The following is a 21,721-nucleotide window of genomic DNA, read 5'->3' on the forward strand; positions in this document are numbered from 1 at the left end:
TAAATTATCCTACTTGCTTGCTCTTAGGAAGTATGTAGATATATTGAAGTGGTGGGAAGAGGGATGTTTTATCTCTATCTTATTGTGTGTCTTCCCTTATGAAACGAAGCACACATTTACCAAATAACTGAGCTAGCGAGCAACTGGTCATATGGATATTGTCTCTGACCCTGGTCTGATGAGCCTTGACTCTGATTAATCAACGAAGTTTCTTCTTGTCTCCTTTGATTCTTAGGAATTAAAATAGTGAAGATTGGGAATGAATGTTTACTTCAATTTGTATCTACTCTTACTTATATAGAATCATAATAAGTGGTATTAAATGTTTTATTGATTTATTTGCAGATTAAAAATGCTTCCATAAAGTAATTATCCTTTCTTAATTTCCTTACTTGATTTCCATAAATTCATTCTGAATCTATAAATCTCTTGCATACTCAACCTTGATTTGACTTTGTCTATCTTGGTTACATGTATTCTTCAGAATATAAGTGAATTTAAATTTCAAGAATAACAAAATATACAGTGTCTGGAAAAGGTATTAACTTAGCAAGGCATTTGGTAGTGAGAGAAATTCTCACATTGGACCAAAATTATAGAGAAGAACTAAACATAAAAATCCGTGGAGAGAAAAAGGGATTTACTGTTTGAAAAGTATTTTCAGCTGGTGTACTTGTAACTCCAAAGAGCCAAGTGTTTGAAAATGAGCTTTTCTCCTCTCAAATACTATGAGCATTTATCATCTTTATTTCTTGAGTATAGTCATAATTCCTCTGTAGGTTTTTATTTCAGGCTGTCCTAACAGTGACTGTATGTAAATTCCGAATTATAGCCAGATGGTTGGAGGAGGTGATAAAAAGCAAACCTAGTTTTGTAGGAAATGAAAATTGCCCATAAGACTTTGCTTTTACCTTTAAAACAGCAGGACATTGTTTCATGAGACCTGTGAAGGAACTAATACATTAACTTTAATAGCTATGAGTTAAATTAAGTTTTCATATGCATGCAGAGTACTACCATGTTATACCCAGAATTTTCACAGAGATAAAGAGCAATCAACATTCTTACTTTGAGGAGCTAGATAGCAAAGGCTCTTTCCTTCCAAAACCATTCTTTATGTTGCCTTCTTTTTATAGGATTCACTTTTGGGTTCTGATCTTAATGACTTTGGGAACCAGATACCTGGGGAATCAGCTGAAAGCCTTCACTGTTTCGTCTGCTCTCCATTTTACCAGCACTCAGGCTCTGCTCCTGGTTTGGAATACGATAAAGAGGGCTTTCTGGGTTGATTGCTTTAGGCTGCATGACCCTGACTGGCTCCACAAAATGGGTGGGTGTTGAGGAGAAAATGCCAAATCCATGTCTTCCTATGGACATTGAGCCACACTTAAGCAAAATAGGCGTGTTTTAAGGAGACTGTGTTTCTTCTTTCTTTTATTCCTTTGCTAAAAGTAGGATTCATGAAAAGGTCCTCTGGTGATATAAACAAGATAGAAAGGTGGTAATATATAGTCCCACAGAGAAAATCATCCTCTCCCTTTAACTTTACTGTGTCTCTCAGTAGGGTGGCTCCCACTTACCTGCAATTAGCAACACAGCTCCTCCCCATGTAGTCTATAATCAGATTATCCTAGATGTGCTTCTGCAGCAGCAAACAGCCAACTACCAATTTACAAGTTGCTATAAGAAACAAATGCAAAGTTTTGTAGGAGAACTAGGAATAATAGAGAAAGGCAGCAGCCATAGTCCTAGGCAGCAATTCTCCCAGGCCCAAGTTCTCAGCTGGCAGCTCACCAAGCTGTTTACAGAGCCATGTGTTCCCACTGGGATAATTGCTATTTCTGCTTAAGTCTCTTGTTGCTTCTCTCTGATGATCAAGTGTGTTTAAACTCATGGCTGAAATCATGTTGGTTTTTAAATGGTATTGTAAAGGGTACCAGCAAACAAATGAAATTGGATCATGTTTCTTGTATGCATGGAGCCCGAGCAAATATGGGACACCATTGGAGAGATCTTAATGGCCTATTTTTTTCTCTTAATTCCACTCCTAAGAGGACAGTTGAAAGATCTATAACAAGTAATGGTTGTCTTCTTACAATGACACTTCTTTCAGTGTCACCAAGAAAAATGTAGAATGGTCATTTAATTGCTTTCAGTTTGTCATTTTCATATTTTCTTTACAATGAATAGTTATTACCCCAAAATTCTTTTGTTATATAAGATTTTTTTTTTTTTTGCAAATTCCAAGAACATTATTTACACTTTAAGTATGCTCTAAAAGAGGAAATGAGCTTTGCATAAGAATGGACATATTAAATGAATTAGTAACATCCAGTGAAAACTCTTTACAATGTGGTTGAAATCTGACTGAATCAATATAATTTTTTAAAAAATGTAAATATTAGCATATAATCTGTTTTTCTTAGTTTAATCCTTTGGGGTATAGCTGCTCAGTTTGTGTCACAAGTCCACACGGAGCTAGTCATAAGTGCATGGCAGCTTTGCCTAACAGCCTTTGAATGGGCAGCATGAAGACAGATAATATCTAATCAAAAGAATGAGTGGATAATAGTTAAAATAATTTATTCCCCCTTCTTCCTCTTCCTCTTCTTTCTCCTCCTCCTCCACTTCAATCTCTCTCAATTCAAGGTCTCTGTGAATCAGAATGAAATAACAATAGGGAGAGCTGACAATTTTTCAAAAAATTCATTGTGATAATAGCCTTTATGAAAAGTAGAAAGAATAATAAACTTTGTTATCCAGGAAGAAGAAAGGTGATTTGGCTGACTTTGGTTTATTGTTTATATATTTATCTAAAATAAAACTTATGTTTGAGACTTAAGCATAAAATCCTGAGGTAATGGATACCTGTATCATTTTTTTAAAATTTTATTTATGGATTTTTAGGGAGAAAGAGAGACACAGAAAAACATCGATTGTTGTTCCACTTATTTATGCATTCATTGGTAGATTCTTGCATGTGCCCTGACCAGGGATCAAACATGCAGCAACCTTGGTGTATTGGGACAACACTGTAACCAACTGACCTACCCAGCTAGGCCATGGTATCATTTTTAAAAAATTTATTTTTGTGTGACAAGATTAGTACAAATAAATAGAATAAATAAAAATTAATTTTTTGAAAGTTGTTCCAAAATGGTACTAGAATAATAAATTGTTTTATATCAATGATTTTTGATAATGAAGATTTGTCAAAAATTTAAATCTCTATCTGATTACCAAATATATTAAAATTTAAGGCCTGTCTGGATTGTGGGCTTTATCCCCAGTGTGGGGCATGCAGGAGGCAGCCAATCAATGATTCTATCTCATCATTGATTTTTTTTCTCTCTTTCCCTTTCCCTTCCTCTCTGAAATCAATAAAAATATATTTTTAAAAATTTAGGTTCCAAAGAGTGAAACAACAACAACAAAATTATGAATGTGTATATTCAGAAATATAAAGTATCTCATGATATTAAACCATAATTACTAAAAACATGAAATTATTTTATTCTAGACATGGCTTCTCTGTTAAGTATCCATACTGAATTACTTACCTGAAAGTGTGAGCAAGAAATATTGCCAAATAAGAGAGACTGTAATTTCTTTGCTATTGTGTAAGGTTTGAATTATATGAATTCTGTTTTACTTGTTTATATATTTTTAAATTGCTATGAGATGTGTATTTTATTCAATTCTTTGTCTATCATTTATACAATATAATTACACTCCCCCCATGATTTTGCTTAATTTAGAATGCAATAAAGGATGACTGTTTTTAAAAGATACTATGGTGTATGTTAGAAGGTATGCTTTAATCTGAATTGTTTACATTGAAGATTGATACTCTTGCAGCCAGGTTGTAAAGGAATGGGTATTGTTCCAACTTTCTCTCTCTGCTCAAATAACTATTTCTTTTTTAGTTTATTGTTGTTGTCGAATTCACACTATAAGTTTAAAGAAATAAAAGCTGTCATTGTGACTCTTCTTTGCATGTCTCTTTTGAAAGGAGTCCTTAGGGACCATCTAAAACTGTCCTGTAGTTTATTTCAACAAGGAGAATGTCTGGGGGCTGTGACGGGCCATCTGGGTACCGCATCTCATTGTCATTAGGAAGTCTTAAACCCAAGGAAAGCACTTCTCCTGCCGTTTACAACAGCTTGATAGCTGTTCTGTAGGTCACAGATCCAGCAGCATTGACAGAATTGTTCTGAAGAGATATTCTGGCCAAAAAGACTTAGTAGCGAGTTGTTTAAAGATGATACACTAGGCTGTAATTCCAAACCTCTCATCTCATTTACTTTGCAAAATAGTAGAAAACAGTGGTAAATAATCAAGTGTTTCAGAAAAAAATAATTTCTAAACCCTGGTACTCTAAAAATGTTACTCATCATGTTAACTCTGTTTATCAAACAGTGTTATTGTAAATGAATATTTCTGAACCTTTAATCTTCTAGAAAATTGTAAAAATTTGTACGATGACACTTATGTGTCATATATATATATATATATATATATATATATATATATATATTTAAATATATTTCTCCTTTAGCATTCTAAATCAGTATTCTTTTAATTCATTGTTATGGTGTTTTTTAAAAATAGTATTTTGCCCGGGCAGCATGGCTCACTGGTTGCATGTCGACCTATGACCTGGAGGTCAAGGTTTGATTCCCGGTCAGGGCACATGCCTGGGTTGCAGGCTTGATCTCCAGTGTGGGGCAGGCAGGAGGCAGCCGATCAATGATTCCCTCTCCTCATTGAAGGTTGTCTATCTCTCTCCCTCTCCCTTCCTCTTTGAAATCAATAAAAAATTATAAAATAAAAAAATAGTATTTCTAGTAAGGAACTCAGATTTTGAATGTAAAAATCTATTAAAGGAATGAGATAAATTATATGACAGTTTGGTGGCTGGCAATTTGAAATCATCTTTGAAGTCCTTAATATAATTAGTGGTTTCGTTTTTGGTCTGCTGAATTCAAGTCACATTAGGTTAATGTAATTAAAAGCAGAAAAGATTTTGTGTAGCCAAACTAGTTAATTAGCCCCAGTGGTTTAGTATGTTAACCTAGAGGTGTATGGATAGCATTGTGGGGGTGATTCCTGAAACAAAGTCTTGGGTAACAGATACTGCAAATCATCTGACTTGCTTTAGGGTAGAAATGAAGACACACCAAGGAGTTCATTTGAAGTTCATCTTTATTTCTGATTTTAAGTACTGATTGCAGTGTAAACTGCATACTCCATAGAATAAGCAGACAAAAAGCTTACCTAATTTACTGTTGCAAAGAAGGCATGCTTGTTTGTGTGCAAAGAAAAATAAGTTTTATTTCTTTATTCTGGAAATAAGAATTCTGATTGTACTTTTTTAATGCCTACAAGAAATATAAAGTGATTCTCTTCATTTTGGGTTGAAAAGCTACATCTTATACCTAATTTTTCTGCATTATCTTGTTACTGAGTATACAACTCAGTAAAGGAGATGAAAGTATCTGGAAAGAGATTTTTCAACTGCTTCAGAAAAGCCTTTAAGTAAGAGAAAATGAGAGAATACTTTTGATCCCTAAGGAAAATAATCATTTATAAGTTTTTAAATGGAAATGCTAACATATAAGAACCCTATATATATCAAATACATTGAGGTATTCCATATCTATTTTGGGGTTGGGGGAGGGGAAATAAAGTGTACAGTTGTTTGAAACTTTAAAAATTTTACCACTTTTTCCTCCTTTCTCCTCCTTGTCTCCGTCCTCAAAAGAAGCAGGAACACTGGGATCTTTTTTTGTTTTATTTTTATCAAGAATGTAGATAGCCGAGGCCCCCCTCGAGCACTGTCTAGAGCTTATGGAAATGTGGCTTCTAATGTGGTTACCGCTATGGGCTGGTAAGGTGTATATGCTAGTGAGAAAGTAGAAGCTCTGCTTTGGATTTTTGACATAAGCTAGATGCCAGCATATTGTCTGAAGGCTTAACAAATTCTGCTTCTCCACTACCAGGATTATGTTAATTGAAGCAGTGTGGCTTCAGTGCAGTGTTTAACACTGTGTCTGTTCATTATACAAACTCGTTTTTGATAGGTTTACAATTTGGCTGTCAAACCCAGCTGCAGGAAGAGACCTGCCAAGAAGTATTTCTTAGCTTGTTTTAAATAGTGCTGTTTTTACATTTGTAGTGTTTTGTATGTGTTAAACGTATTTTTCTTTTCTATGTAAAGAGGGGAAATATTAAATTTTGCTTTACAGAGGAGAACTAAGATTTAGAATGTATGAAGCCACCCTTTACAATCAATATTTTTATATAACTCAACATAGAAAGTAATTTTTGTAGTATCTACTTCTTGGAAGCTGGTATGTTATATTTGATCAGGATTATGGTACTATGTTTTTTAGTTCTTTTCTTTATTGAAAAGAACAAGCCACCATGTAGTCCACATTTGTGACTGTAGTCAATAGAATTATGGCTTTTGGTTAGCTTTGATTCAATTTAGCCTTTGGCATAAAGCCAAATCAATTAGAATTTATAAAAATTAAAACTCGTTTTCATTCATTTTTTAAAATTTATTTCTCTGCCATATTTATTTTTTCTACCACTTTTGTTAAATTCTGTCTCTGTCATCTCTGGGACTATAACTTTTTTCCAGGTTTGCTGACACTGTTTAGTCTTCCACTTAAACTGTAACATCTACTTTGGGATCCTTAGCCATTATTGCCAGTGAGTATATAGTGGAATATACCATTTTATAAGAAAGTGTCTTATTGACGAGGTTGAAGTTGTATGCAGGCAATTATACCAATCTGGGCAGTCTAGACAATGAGTTCTCTAGTAAACACTTATTCTGTTATTTAAATTTAACCCCTCCTTCCTTTCCTCATTTTAATCCAGCATTTATTCTTAGGCCAGAGCCACGTCTTTAGGACAAAGTTTTTCAGCCTTGGGTTTATTTATATTTTGAGTGTGATAATTCTTCATTGTGATGGACTCCTCAGTGCAATGTAGGCTATTTAGTAGCCTCCCTGGCCTGCACCAAGTGTCAATACTTACCCCCTCCCAGTAGTGACAACAGAAAATGTAATTGCCAAAACTTTCCTGGGAGATGGAGGGTCATTTCCCCAAAGAGTGACTATTTTTTTTTTATATTTTTTAAGTTTTTGTTATATATTTTTATTTATTTTTAGGGAGAGGAATAGAGAGATAGAAACATCGATGAGAATCATTGATCAGTTGCCTCCTTCATGCTCCCTGCTGGGCATGGACCAACAACCCAGGCATGTGCCCTGACTCAGAATTGAACCATGACCTCCTGGTTCCTGGGCCAAAGCTCACCCACTAAGCCACAACTGGCCTGGCCAGTCACTGTTTTGGGGGAAATAAGAGAAACATATTTAGCTTTAGAATTACATGTTTCTAAAGCTTTGCTCTATTGATTTAAATACACATTTTTCTGACAAAACCTATGGAAGATGTGTTTGTTAGTAATAACTTTAATGAAAAGCTCCTGGATGTAGCGAACAAAAGTATTATTTTCATTAAGCAAATATCTCTTAAATTATTAAATTAATAATTATAATGATAAGAATGTGCAGATATTTTTTTAAGCGCTTTAGATGATTAATCTCATGTAATCCTCACAACATCCTTGGAAATGTGTATTGATAGTATCTCCATTTTAAAGATAGAAAACAGAGGTACAGAGAAGTTGATACTTACCTAAAGTGTAATATGAGGCATCTGACTCCAGGGCCCATGCTCACTTTGTTTTGCTATGTGATTGTATCTATTTTTGATCAGTTTGAAAGATTATCTGGGATTTGAAAATCTTTAAAATAATTTTTGGCATATATTTAGATTTTGAATTTGGTTTCAACCTAGATAATGTTGGTGAAAAATAGCTTGAGTAGAAAAACAAAGGTGCAATTTAGTTAACTTCATTTAGACATGATGATTAACAACTACGTTGGTTTACAAGAAAAAAATGTATTTTTCATATTAAAAATATTTTCTAAGTTTAATGTTTTTTCAGAACTAAATTAGTTATTTTATTTTTCTCATTCATGTACAACTTATATATAAATGTACACAGTTGTGACAGATGTTTGCTTTTAATCATACCATGATGCTATGGAGAAAAAAAACTTCTCAAGATACCCCTGATTCATTTAAAATAAAATCATGTAGAAAAAAATTATCATGCTGGCTCATGCTATTAGAGTTTGTTTACTTAAATGTACAGAGAAAATATTTTGTACAATGCCTGATGAGTTACTTTTAATTTGAACAGTAGATGTGATTTAAAAAAGAAGTCTGTAAACTAAATTTACATGAAACAATAACAATTTATTTATACTGAAAACAAAAATATAGCTATGTGTTTGCAAAGCATAAGTCTCCTGATAGATTGAGTTCGAAAATGTTTCCAAGATTGAACCAAGATAATATATAGTTGGGGCAGTAGTAATAGGGTATGTACAACACACTATTTAGGACTTAATAGCTTTCTTTGAACTTTTAGTTCACCTCAGTTATTGTTTCCTCCCATTCATCTCAGCGTAGGAATTTTACCATGACTGAGAATCTCCTGGCTGTCTCCTCATAACTCTTGGTAACTAAATTCCCCTTCTCCATTTATACAGATTCTTTCAAAGTATAACAGCAGTGAGCTGTAATATATAATATTAATTGGTGTCCCACATGTGCTTAAGCAAGATGATTTAAAACTCTACATCCCCAAGTACTTAAGATTTATAAAATAAATTAGTACTATGTTACACTGAAGCTATAAAAATAAATCTGTATTGTTGAAAATTATTTATATTTTATCTTTCTTTCACTCATTCTAGGTATTTGAATATATTTTAAAATTATTCTTAAAGCCTTATATTTTATTGTAGATAGAATTCATTGACGTAACTTTTAGAAAATAATAAAGCATTTATTTTCTTTTACTTTGGTAAAGTTCTTATTTATGAATGTGCAATCACTTCAGAAATGAACTGACCACCTAAATAAGCAAGGAAATTTAGATTCGATTCTGAGGTATTGAGGAGGCTCAATGTTTTGTCCAAAGTTAGTTAACCAAAAAAGGAGCATACAGGACAACATCTCAGATCACTTAACTTCCATATCAAGAACAGAATTGGAGGGGGGGTGGGAGAGATTAACCTATTTATATATATATTATATATATATTATATATATATATATATTTTAGAGGCCTGGTGCACGAAATTCATGCACTTGGGGGGGGGTCCTCAGCCCAGCTTGCACCCTCTCCAATCTGGGACCCCTCGGGGGATGTCCAACTGCAGGTTTAGGCCCAATCCCTGTGGACATCCCTCTCACAATCCAGGACTGCTGGCTCCCAACCGCTCGCTTGCCTGCCTGCCTGCCTACCCCTAACTGCTTCTGCCTGCCAATCTGATCATCCCCTAACCACTCCCCTGCCAGCTTGATTGACGCCTAACTGCTCCCCTGGTGGCCTGATCACCCCCAACTGCCCTCCCCTGCCTGCCAGGTCGCCTTCAACTGCCCTCCCCTGCCGGCCTGGTTGCCCTCAACTGCCCTCCCCTGCCAGCCCGGTCGCCTTCAACTGCCCTCCCCTGCAGGCCTGGTCACCCCCAACTGCCCTCCCCTGCCGGCCCGGTCGCCTTCAACTGCCCTCCCCTGCAGGCCTGGTTGCCCTCAACTGCCCTCCCCTGCCGGCCTGGTCGCCTTCAACTGCCCTCCCCTGCAGGCCTGGTCACCCCCAAGTGCCCTCACCTGCAGGCCTGGTCACCCCCAAGTGCCCTCCCCTGTAGGCCTGGTCACCCCTAACTACCCTCCCCTGCTGGCCTGGTCTCCCCCAACTGCCCTCCCCTGCAGGCCTGGTCACCCCCAAGTGCCCTCCCCTGTAGGCCTGGTCACCCCTAACTACCCTCCCCTGCTGGCCTGGTCGCCCACAACTGCCTTCTCCTGCCAGCCATCTTGTGGTGGCCATCTTGTCCGAAGGCATGTCGGTCAATTTGTATATTACCTCTTTATTACATAGGATAACCCATGAACACAGTCAATAGTGTATTGAAGGCCTAGAGTGGGGAGCAGGAGTGGGGTAGAGGGGGTCAATGAGGAATCAAAGGTGACATCTGTGACACTTTGAACAATAAAGATAAGTTAAAAAAAAAAAAACCCACCATAAAATAAAAATAAAAGGAACTGCAAAATTGTCATTCTCCGGATCTTGCTTTCTAGCATGTGGTCAGTTTGGCTTAACTAAACTCTTATAGAAATTAAAAATATAATGAAATAAATAATAGAGTTATCTTTTTTCTGGAATGATTTTGTTTCCTCAAGATTTTAGAAATGTTTTTGTGAGTTTTTCAAAATATATACATGGTGAAAGATTACAATGAATCTTTTTAGAAAGATCTTGATGTTAAGGTACTTAAATTTTCTGTACCTCAAGAACTCAAAGTTTATTCAATTCAAATTGCGATCTCTGGGGCTGTGCATTTCTTGTCGTTTCTTGTGCATCTCATATAGCCAAAATCACCTATCTTGAGTAAGATCTTAGCTCCCTTCCAACGTTCTGCATGACATTGGGCAAGTCGCTTTCCTTTCACAAATATTTTACTCGTCATTGTGACAGGTCCCAGGGCAATAAAGAGGGATCAGACATGCTTCTCTGCGTCAGAGTTCACAGTCAGGGAAGACGTCTGACAGTTGAAGGCATAATTAAAACATATTGTGTTGGTGGGCAGAGGGGAGGCATGTGGAAGGAGAGTTATCCTTTTCTGAGCTGCTCATTCCTTAAGTGATAAATTATAACACTTTCCCCTCACAGTCTCACAGTAGATTTATACTAAATACCAACATTTTAATGATATATCACACAAAAGCAACTTTTTGAAACCCAATAGCCTTAAAGCTGGGTATACTTTTTTTAAAATTAAATCTTTATTGTTCAGATTATTACAGTTGTTCCTCTTTTTTCCCCCCATAGCTCCCCTCCACCCGGTTCCCCTCCCACCTTCTGCCCTCACCTCCCCACCACTGTCCTCATTCAAAGGTGCCTGATTTTTGTCCAGTCTCTTCCCGCATCCCCCACACTTCTTTTCCCCCCAAGAATAGTCCATTCCCTTTCTCTGCCCCTGATTCTATTATAATCACCAGTTTATTCTGATCATCAGATTATTTATTCACTTGATTTTTAGATTCACTTGTTGATGGATGTGTATTTGTTGTTCATAATTTGTATCTTTACCTTTTTCTTCTTCTTCCTCTTCTTAAAAGATACCTTTCAGCATTTCATATAATACTGGATTACTGGTGATGAACCCCTTTAGCTTTTCCTTATCTGTGAAGCTCTTTCTCTGACCGTTAATTCTGAATGATAGCTTTGCTGGATAAAGTAATCTTGGTTGTAGGTTCTTGGCATTCATCACTTTGAATATTGCTTGCCACTCACTTCTGGCCTGCCAAGTTTCTGTTTAGAAATCAGCTGACAGTCATATGGGTACTCCCTTGTAGATAACTGACTTTTTTTTCTCTTGCTGCTTTTAAGATTCTCTCTTTGTCTTTTGCTCTTTGCATTTTAATTATGATGTGTCTTGGTGTGGTCCTCTTTGGATTCCTTTTGTTTGGGGTTCTCTGCTCTTTCTGGACTTGTAAGTCTATTTCTTTCACCAGGTAGGGGAAGTTTTCTGTCATTATTTCTTCAAATAGGTTTTTAATATCTTGCTCTCTCACTTCTTCTGGCACCCCTATAATTCGGATGTTGGTATGCTTGAAGCTGTCCCAGAGGCTCCTTACACTATCTTCGTATTTTTGGATTCTTTTTTTCATTTTGCTTTTCCGGTTGGGTGTTTTTTGCTTCTTCACATTTCAAATCTTTGACTTGATTCTTGCGATCCTGTGGTCTGCTGTTGGGAGTCTGTATAATATTCTTTATTTCAGTCAGTGTATGCTTAATTTCTAGTTGGTCCTTTATCACAACATTGAGGGTCTCACTAGATTTCTTGAGGGTCTCATTAAGTTTATCGGCTGTTTCTAGAAAGTTCTTGAAAAACCTTAAAAGTGTAGTTTTGAACTCTATATCCAGTAGTTTGCTTTCCTCCATTTCTGTCATTTGTGTCCTGTTTCTTTTTCTCGGCATTTTTTATGCTTCGCTGTGTCAACAGAGTGGCTTTCTGTGCTAAGTGTCCTATAGGGCCCAGTGGATCAGCCTCCCCAATTACCTGAGGTAGACACTCTTGGTTCACCCCCTTGTGGGCTTTGTGCACAGTCTTGTTGTAGTTAAGCCTTGATTATTGTAGGTAACACTGGGAGGAATTGACCTCCAGGCCAATTGGCTGTGAGAATCAGCTGTGTCCACAGTGGGAGAACTTCCGTTCTGAAGACACCCTTATGGGGCAAGACTTGCTTCAGTGGGACTTTGGTGCTCACTGAGTCTGCCTCCTGAGTGTGTCCCTTATGGATCTGAGGAGTTGTAATTGGATGGTCCCACTCTGACCACTGGGTACACTGGCTCTTGGATCTAAGGAGGTGCTAATCTAGCCTCTGCCTGAGGCTACCCAGCAGAAGCCAGCTGTAAAGCAATGCAAGTTGCTCTGGGGCCTTGGGCCAGCTGCAATTTGTTAAGTAATTTTCAGATTACAAAGGGCCAGGCCTTTCATATGCAAAAGCCTCCATGCAGGGCTTGGGCGGGGCAGGGTCCCAGAGGATGAACAGGGTGGGTGGAGCCAGCAGTATGGCTGCTCTCAGTCCTGCCCTCAGAGGCCCTGGCTATCCCTGCGAGTGCTTCCGAGAGAAAGCTGCCCTCGAGTTCCGACCGATGCTAGACAGTCCATTTTCTCCCAAATGAGTCTGGGTCCTCAGAGACACGCCCGGAACTGGAGCTCAGAGCTTGAGATTCCCTCCCGATTGAAAAAGACAATCGTGTCCTCAGCCGCCAGCCCTCTCCGCATGCACCTCCGCACCTTTGTATTTAACTTCCGCACCACACCTCCTCTGAGTCTTGGTATGCTTTTCTGTTTCCTTCTAGTTGTAGAATTTCCACTCAGCCAGCCTTCCTGTGGTTCTGGATGATGTCCGTTCCATCTTTTAGTTGTATTTTTGAAGTGGTTGTGCGAGGCAGCAATCTCCGGTGTTACCTATGTCGCCATCTTGATTTCTCCGCTGGGTACACTTTTAAGAATCTCACTTTGAGACCTTTTAAGGAGATGATGACCATGTGAGAAAAGATATAGTTGTCAGTAAAATATGAGGTCACATCCCATTAGTTGCTACAAACCTTTATAGAAATGCTTCATTCCATACCAGACTAGATTTTGTCTATAAAAAGCAGGTGGCATTAAACAAAAATGTTTTGATAGACTACTATATGCAGGCATTACTCTCTGAATGCAGAACAGAGTCATAAAAAAAATGCAGAGAATGGTCCCTTGGTGGTTTTTATAATGGTACTTAGAAACTTGTGATCATTTTCTAAAAAACATGGCTGAAAACAATTTCAAGTTCTAAAGCCACAGAAATTAAAATAACTCTGTTAATATTTGGTTTGCCCAATACATAATTTTTAATTTGGGTTGAAATAAGGCATTTTAGGTATTCCAAAATAGTAAAGTAGAAGTTTCAATAAACCCCTAGTGCATGATGAGAAATAATTCTGTCTGAATGGTTTCCTACCACCTCCAGCACTTTCTTTTTTCTTTCTTTATTTCTTCCCTTCTTTGTTTAATTGATACACAACACAGAATAACTCTAAGGTCAAAACCTCTATGAGTAAACATTTGCAAGTTATCTCTGACAAAACCTTTCTCAGGTTCAGAGCATTATAGATATTCATGGGTAATTGAAATGCAGCTCCCCACCAAAAGGATATTAAATTAAGTAAAAATAGTTCAGTTTCCTCATCCCAATTTTCATTCATGGTTAGCTTCACCCTACTTATTGTAATGGAAATCTGCTTACATTTGTAATGAATTCTTCTTCAAATAATTAAATGTTCAAGAGTGTACCAGAATGACTTTCCAGATGATTTATTTGTATCTCTTCAGCCTTCACCTCCTGAGTCCCCAAGAAACTGCTTGGGCAGCAGCAATTTCTTTGTTTTTTTAGGATGTCAGGTTCTGTAATGTTTAAATCACATATAGCTAATATGCATTTCCATCAACACTAATAAAAGAGAAAAATGGTAATTGGCGTACGAGCTACCCTTTTCATTGGCTAATCAGGGCTATATGCAAATTAACTGCCAACTATGATTGGCAGTTAACTGCCAACTAAGATTGGCAGTTAACTGCCAACTAAGATTGGCAGTTAACTGCCAACAAGATGGCGGTTAATTTGCATATGTAGGCACAATGCAGGGAGGCGAAAGGGAAAGCAGGAAGAAGCCCCCTGCCACTGACAGTGATCGGAAACCCAGGGGGGAGCTAAGAGCTGGGGGGCAGGGCAAAGGCGGCCCCAGGGCCGCCTTTGCCCTGCTCCCCAGCAATGATCGGAGAATCAGGCGCCTTTGCCGCCCTGGCCAGTGATAGCAGGAAGTAGGGGTGGAGCTAGCGATGGGAGCTGGGCACGGTCAAAGCTGGCAGTCCCGGGAGCTAGGGGTCCCTTGCCTGGGCCTAAAGCGAAGCCCATGATTGTGGGGCCGCTGCAGCTGCGGATCCCCGCTGCCCAAGCCGGACGCCTCAGCCAGAGGCGTCAGGCCTGGGCAAGGGGCCGATCCTGCGATTGGAGGGTGATGGGGGTCAACGCCTGAGGGCTCCCAGTATGTGAGAGGGGGCAGGCTGGGCTGAGGGACACTACCCCCCCATACACACACCCAGTGCACGAATTTCGTGCACTGGGCCCCTAGTATTAATTATAGTCAGAAGATACTAGGAATTTCCATTTTTCCTAACTAAATTATTCATACTTTTTTTTGTTTTTATTTAACTACATAATATGAAAAGAATTTGGCCTGTTCATAAATACAAATTTCTACTTATATTGACTATAATAACTTTACAAGAAATGTAGGCAAGTAGAAATGTTTTGCCTCTTTTATAATGTACCTTTGGAATAAGTTCTATTTCAAGTTACTACTATAACTATAACAAATACTACACACTGGCTTTTTTATATAATTAAGCTTTGCTTGTGTGCTTTGGCAGTAGACTTCACTTAGGAAAACCTCTGTTACGTAAACATAGCTAAAGTGATTTTAACTGTATGCATGTGACACTTTTTTTAAAGATACGAGGAGGAAAACTCATGATTACTTACACCCGCAAGAGCGATGCTGGAAAGTATGTGTGTGTCGGCACCAACATGGTTGGGGAACGCGAGAGTGAAGTGGCGGAGCTGACCGTGTTGGGTAAGTGGTATCCTATCTCATCGGCCCCCTGTGAAGCTTCTCCATCAGTATTACTTAGTATCTTTATACAAGGGAGAAAGAAATGACCTTTCTTAAGAAGCTTAACCAACCTTGTGGGGGTGGGAAGAGGAGAGAAGGAATCAGCAAAGCATGCTGCCCAAGACATCATAGGCAAGACAAGGGAGCAAAACTAGGGGAAACACTAAACCTGGGGAGGAGCTTCGAGGAGTAGGAAACTATATGAAATAAATTTTGAAATAAGATTTTAAATTATAAGTCTGTTTTGACTAAACATATAAAATAGTTCTTAGTTTATATTTATTTCTTTTTTTGAGAAGGCTTTTTCTAATTTTAGAGAGACCATCATTTGTGAAGAGGCCCAGTAACTTGGCAATCACTGTGGATGACAGCGCGGAGTTTAAATGCGAGGCCCGAGGTGACCCTGTGCCTACAGTGCGGTGGAGGAAAGATGACGGGGAACTGCCCAAATCCAGGTAGAGATCAGAATGGAACGATGTGATTAGCCTACTCCGACCGTCTCCGGTGTTCATCAGAACATGATTCACATGCGTGTCATTAGAATCTTTGACTCCAGACTTCTGGATCCAGGGCGAGAGACAGTACTAGAGATCATCAGAATAAGGAGGCTGCCATACTTTCTCTGAGGATTGCAGACAAGAACTGTACAGTCATGACCCTGGCTGCCCGGGGAACTCTTCTAAAATGCAATATTCCTTACACAGGTTTCTCTTCTGTTCAACCAGACCACAGTTAATACTCATTTCTTGTATGGGAGTTGGTGGGATAAGGAAGGGAGGTACAGCATTAATAATATAGCTGTGAACCAATTAAACAGCAGGTTTCCTTTTTCTTAGCTACAGTATCACCAGGGAACAGAGAGAGGTCCGAATTTCCTGGTATCTCTCAAGTCCTGAAATTGGCTAGGAGCAGCGATAGGCTCACAGCCTTACGGAATGAGGCAACAAAATGAAGCTTTCAGGAATTGCTTTTAGGCTTTGGTTGCCAGTGTGTCTATTCTTTCAATAGCGAACCCCATGCTACATTTGGGGTTAGAGTAGTAGAGTACGTTCTGCTCTCAAGAGTTCACAGAAGGAAGCATGTCTGGATAGAATCAGAATAACCCAGCAAACCCTTTGGTCCCATAACGGCAGACATTTAGGAGCAGTAAATTAGAAGAGACTTCTGAAAGGGAAGTGACATGTAAGCAATTATATAAATTTGATAAGCAGGAAAGAGGAGAAGAGTATTCCAGGATGAGATATCACAACAGACATGCAAAGCTAAGAAAGAACATTACATGTTCTGAATGGTCGGAAGTTTAGCATGGCTATGGCATAGGCCATGTGGCAGGAAGTTAAGGGATATTAGGTTAGAAATACTAGGTGTAGCGGTTAATAATGCGTATTTTTTTGAATAGATGAAGTTGCACACATGTTGATATATATGCAATTTGATACGTATGCTATTTTCTTGTATTGACAGCAAGCTTTAAAACTTCATATGTCAAATTTGCTGAATGTGTTAACATCATAGATATTTTTATGATTAAAAATGTCGTATTTTGTGCCAAAAAAAGGGCATTTGTGGGAAGTCTTAGTTCATTACTTTATTTTGAAGAAAAGTGCTGCTGAATACTTTGGGAAGCTTATGGTGAACATGCTCCATCTCAAGATACTTGTGAACGCTGGTTTAAACGCTTTAAAAGTGATGATTTCCATGTGAAAGACAAAGAATGTCCAGGTCAACCGAAAAAGTTTGAAGACCAACAATTACAAGCATTATTGGATGAAGATGCGTGTCAAACTCAAAAACAACTTGCAGAAAGATTAAACGTTGCTCAGCAAACAATTTCCGATCATTTACAAGCAATGGGAAAGATTTTAAAGGAAGGAAAATGGGTGCCACATCCACTGAACGAAAGACAAATGGAAAACCGAAAAGTCATCAGTAAAATGTTGCTTCAACGGCACGAAATAAACTCTTGTTTGCATCCAATTGTGACTGGCAATGACAAGTGGATTTATTTTGAGAATCCCAAATGCACAAAATCATGGGTTGATCCCGGTAAACCATCAACACCAACTGCAAGGCCAAATCGCTTCTGAAAGAAGACAGTGCTTGTCAGGGCCAGCCTGACAGGTTGAACCAGGCTGAGGTAGGGAGGTGGGAATTGAGAAAAGAAAGAAAGACAGGAGAGCGGGACCGGGAGGACTACAGGTCAATCGAGGAACTGCAGTAAGTTTATTAACCATGCAATGCCTTTTATACACAAAACACTGAATAGGAGGTCTGTCAAGAGGAATGTATTCTTTGTTCCTCTTAATCTCTAAGGGAGAGACAGAGCAGAAGGACAAGTTCTCAGTACAGCATATCTCAGTAAATAGTTACAGACTTCTTGGTAAGCCATGAAAGGCTGTTCTCATTCTACAAAGGTTGCTCTCATTCTACTGATAACCGCCATCCAAACAAGTCTGGGAAAACTGTGTGGGTAAGGGTCCCAGTCTTGCCAGCCCCTTCAGGTGCAAGGACCGTGTCAGCTTACACCCGGTCTCCAACAAATGCTCTGTGTTTGGTGGGATCAGGAAGGTGTGGTGTATGATGAGCTTCTAAAACCAGGTGAAACTGTTAATACTGATCACTACCGACAACAAATAATCAATCTGAACCACGCTTTGATTGTTAAACGACCAGAATGTGCCAGAAGAAACAGCAAAGTAATTTTGCTTCGTGATAATGCACCATCACACACTTCAAAACCAGTAAAAGACACATGAAAAGATCTTGCCTGGGAAGTATTAACCCACCCGCCATATTCAACAGACCTTGCTCCTTCAGATTACCACTTGTTCCAATCAATGGCACACACACTTTCTGAGCAGCACTTCAAAACATACGAAGAAGTGGAAAATTGGGTCTCCGAATGGTTTGCCTCAAAATAAGAAAAGTTCTATTGGGACAGTATCCACAAATTACCTGAAATATGGTTGAAATGTGTAGCTAGCAATGGACATTACTTTGAATAATGCACTTTTGATGTTTCCCTTGAAATTATCATGTTTTCTTTGATTACAAAATCCACATTATTAACCGGTACAAGCAGTACCGAGGCCAGATTATCAGAGGCTTGTATTAATAGACTAAAGAATTTTGAATCATATTACATGCACAATGATGACCCAAGAAGAATACTATGAACAGGGTTTCTTTTTAGAGAGAATAACTTTTTTTGGATTATGGATATTACATGTATGTAAGGAGATAGAGATACTAGTATCAGGGTCACCATTGTTGTTGTCCCTGTAAGTGATGTAAATTGCCTGAATGGGGAAATGAGAGGGAGGTAGGGGTCCATAGTGGCAAAAAATTTCTGAAACTCAACTAATGAATTGGATGATTTGTTAGTTAGAGAGAACTGGTGAAGGAAGATGGGAAGATTGTGTTGGGAAAAGGAATTTGTTTATGTGTCAGAAAATATTAGGTGCCTGTGTGATATGATGTGTAATTATTAATCAGCAGGGATTATGAATTTGGAGCTTAGATGAAATAAGAATTGGAAATATTTGTGTGGTCAATGAATATATAAACTATAGTAGAAAATATAACTCAGGGATATTATGTAGAGTGAAAGAGGGTTAAAGTGAAACTTTAAGGGAAACCCAATGTTTAATGGGAAGGAAGATGAGGCAAGGCAAATTAACTCTAGAATGAGACTGTCTGAGTTCAGTTATCAACTCTGCGCTAAACTAGCTGAGACCAACACCAACCGGGTCACCTTGCCCCCGCTGCCTCGCTTTCTTTCTCATCTGCACAATGGAAATGAGCATAATACTTCATACAATGGTTATAAGAATTTTAAAAGATAAAAATCTATAAATTACATCTGACATATATAAATTGGTCATTATCTTTTACTTTTAGATTGAGTACAGTAGCTTGAGAGAACAAACAATGAAGTTCCAACTTTTTAAAAAAATATTTTTTTTGAAAAGTAGTTCAGTATTTTAGCCCACATAAATTTAAAAACAAGCTCTTTTCACCTGGCTAGTGTTGCTCAGTGGTTGAGCATCTACCCATGAACCAGGAGGTCACGGTTTGATTCCCAGTCAGGGCATATGACCAGGTTGCAGGCTCAATCCCCAGTAGGGACTGTGCAGGAGGCAGCCAAGTGATGATTCTCTCTCATCGTTGATATTTCTATCTCTCTGCTCCTCTCCTGTCCCCTTTCTGAAATCAATAAAAACATTTAAAATATAGATAAAAACAAGCTCTTTTCTCTATGTGTGCTTGCTTAGAGGAATGGTGTATTTTAACTATTGTTTAAAATTTCCTAAAGCGAATGCTATGTGTGATCCTAGATATATGTTATTTGTAATGATGAGATCTTTAAATAGGTCACTTAATTGTGCTTTCTTTTGTTCTGTCACTAGATATGAAATCAGAGATGATCATACCTTGAAAATCCGAAAGGTGATGGCTGGTGACATGGGATCATATACTTGTGTTGCAGAAAATATGGTTGGAAAAGCTGAAGCATCAGCTACTTTGACTGTCCAAGGTAAGGCTTGGGGAACAGTTTGTTGTGGTTGTTCTATTATCTGAAACATAATGTTAATACTTAAAGAAAACACCATTTAATAAAGTACTTTATATTAAATATAGGCTTTACGTGGTGCTAGAAATATTTTACTTCAAACGTTTTAAAGGAAATTGTTATTTTGCCCATGGGAAGTCTATATGCATTTGTTACAAGAAATTAAATTTAATTTTCAAAATTAGGAGGAGTTCTGTCTTGGTCAAGTAAAGGAGGAGAATGTACTGTAATCTCTGGGTCTTCAACCATAGAGCCCTTCTAATCTCTTAATTAAATGACAGCTGTTACCAAAACCTGTGCATGCAAGCAAATCGCCCATTCCTTCAGGTCATGCACTTTCAAGGATCTGTACAGCGTCGAACACAAAAATGAGAGGATTCAGTTCCCCTCAAGAATGTAAGGTCGTCCACGTGTAGGGACTTTTGTAGTATTTTTCTGTGCACACACTGCCTGTGATATAACAATGCTCAATAAATATTAATTGCATTTGTACCCTGCTAATTTTGATAAAGATTTATTATTTGGTGTGATTTATTATGATTTATTATTATATTCTATGGCTATAAGTTTTTGAATGTCAGCATCTTAAACTGATGTACAGAAATGGTTCTATCACATTTATATCATAATCCAGAAGTTTTTCATTCTCATAATCCCTTTTCTCCTTTCTCCATGATATCATAGGATTATTTCTTACTCTGTCTCATCTGAAAATTGTTCTCATTTTTTTCCATTTTAGAGTGGACAAGTTGGTTATTGTTGCATTTGAGAGACAATGACCTTTAAAAAACATTTTGTTGGTGAAAAAACTTCCCTATTTTGATAAGTACATGGAGTAATCAGGGATCTTGGCCATAAACCACTTAGCTTGTTTCTTGGTCTGACATCAGCTGCACTTGGTGCTGTCATCTTTTCTGAGCACTGTCTCCTCTAAGGCTATTATGAAGAAAAAGGTGGCTTTTGAGGGAGTGCTTCTACTGTGGGCTTTCTACAAAAGAGCCTTGGGGGCTTTTTACAGTTTAAAAAAAGAATAAAGACTATTTTCTTCCTGTATTTAAAGCCATTATGTCCCACTTTGGGGTTTTTAGCTGAACCTCATAAAAACAAAAGGAAAAAAAAGAATGGATCAAGAGCAAACATTGAATTTCTAAGACCTAGACTACTTCTCTTTAATCTAAGTTAGACTTGAACTCCATGTAAGGCTAAAACTGTAAAAAAAGAAACCCCTTTACATTTAGAGAAAGCATAAATTTAAGAGATGTCAAATCCAAGTTCAAAAGCTCCCCAGAGGAAGTGAAAGTAGCCCAGGATGAATACAAGGCATGAACAGGTGTGTCTATCTCTAGGCAATTGTGACAGGAAGGTTGATTGTCTATCACATTACTCAGAGAGATGTAGTGTTTCACTTTATGTTTTAAAGTCCTCTACCTTGGGAGAATGATGCCTTTATAGATAATAGCCATTCTGCTGTGTCTACAGTAGACATTGAAATCAAAATAGTTTTTTTCCCCTGCAATTTTAAACTCAGTTTCAAAGCTAATTCAGCCTTAAGTTTTCCATATGGAATTTTTGCTCCCTAAGCTTGCATTTCAATTGAAATTGGTTACAAATGATCAAATCCAGAAACTATTTGAGGAATATGTTCTTATTTCAACTGCATTGAGTTTTCTATAAACTTATGACAGAGTTGTATATTGTTAAGAAGGTAATTGATTCAAATATTAAAATACGCATATTAGCAGCACTGTTAACATATCTTTAACAGCTAGAAT

The 21,721-nt window shown here is 37.9% G+C and overlaps 1 protein-coding gene across 1 annotated transcript in view; it reads left to right on the forward strand.

The window, feature by feature from the left end:
- The window catches only part of ROBO1 (roundabout guidance receptor 1), a 455,516-nt gene that overhangs the window by 315,177 nt on the left and 118,618 nt on the right, over nucleotides 1-21,721 (forward strand). The window contains exons 4-6 of the mRNA XM_059688081.1: nucleotides 15,217-15,337; nucleotides 15,693-15,831; nucleotides 19,786-19,913. Coding sequence (XP_059544064.1) covers nucleotides 15,217-15,337; nucleotides 15,693-15,831; nucleotides 19,786-19,913 — 388 coding nt within the window. The remainder of the gene's footprint in view (nucleotides 1-15,216; nucleotides 15,338-15,692; nucleotides 15,832-19,785; nucleotides 19,914-21,721) is intronic.

This window comes from Myotis daubentonii, chromosome 3 (assembly GCF_963259705.1).
Source record: "Myotis daubentonii chromosome 3, mMyoDau2.1, whole genome shotgun sequence".
Classification (NCBI taxonomy): domain Eukaryota; kingdom Metazoa; phylum Chordata; class Mammalia; order Chiroptera; family Vespertilionidae; genus Myotis; species Myotis daubentonii.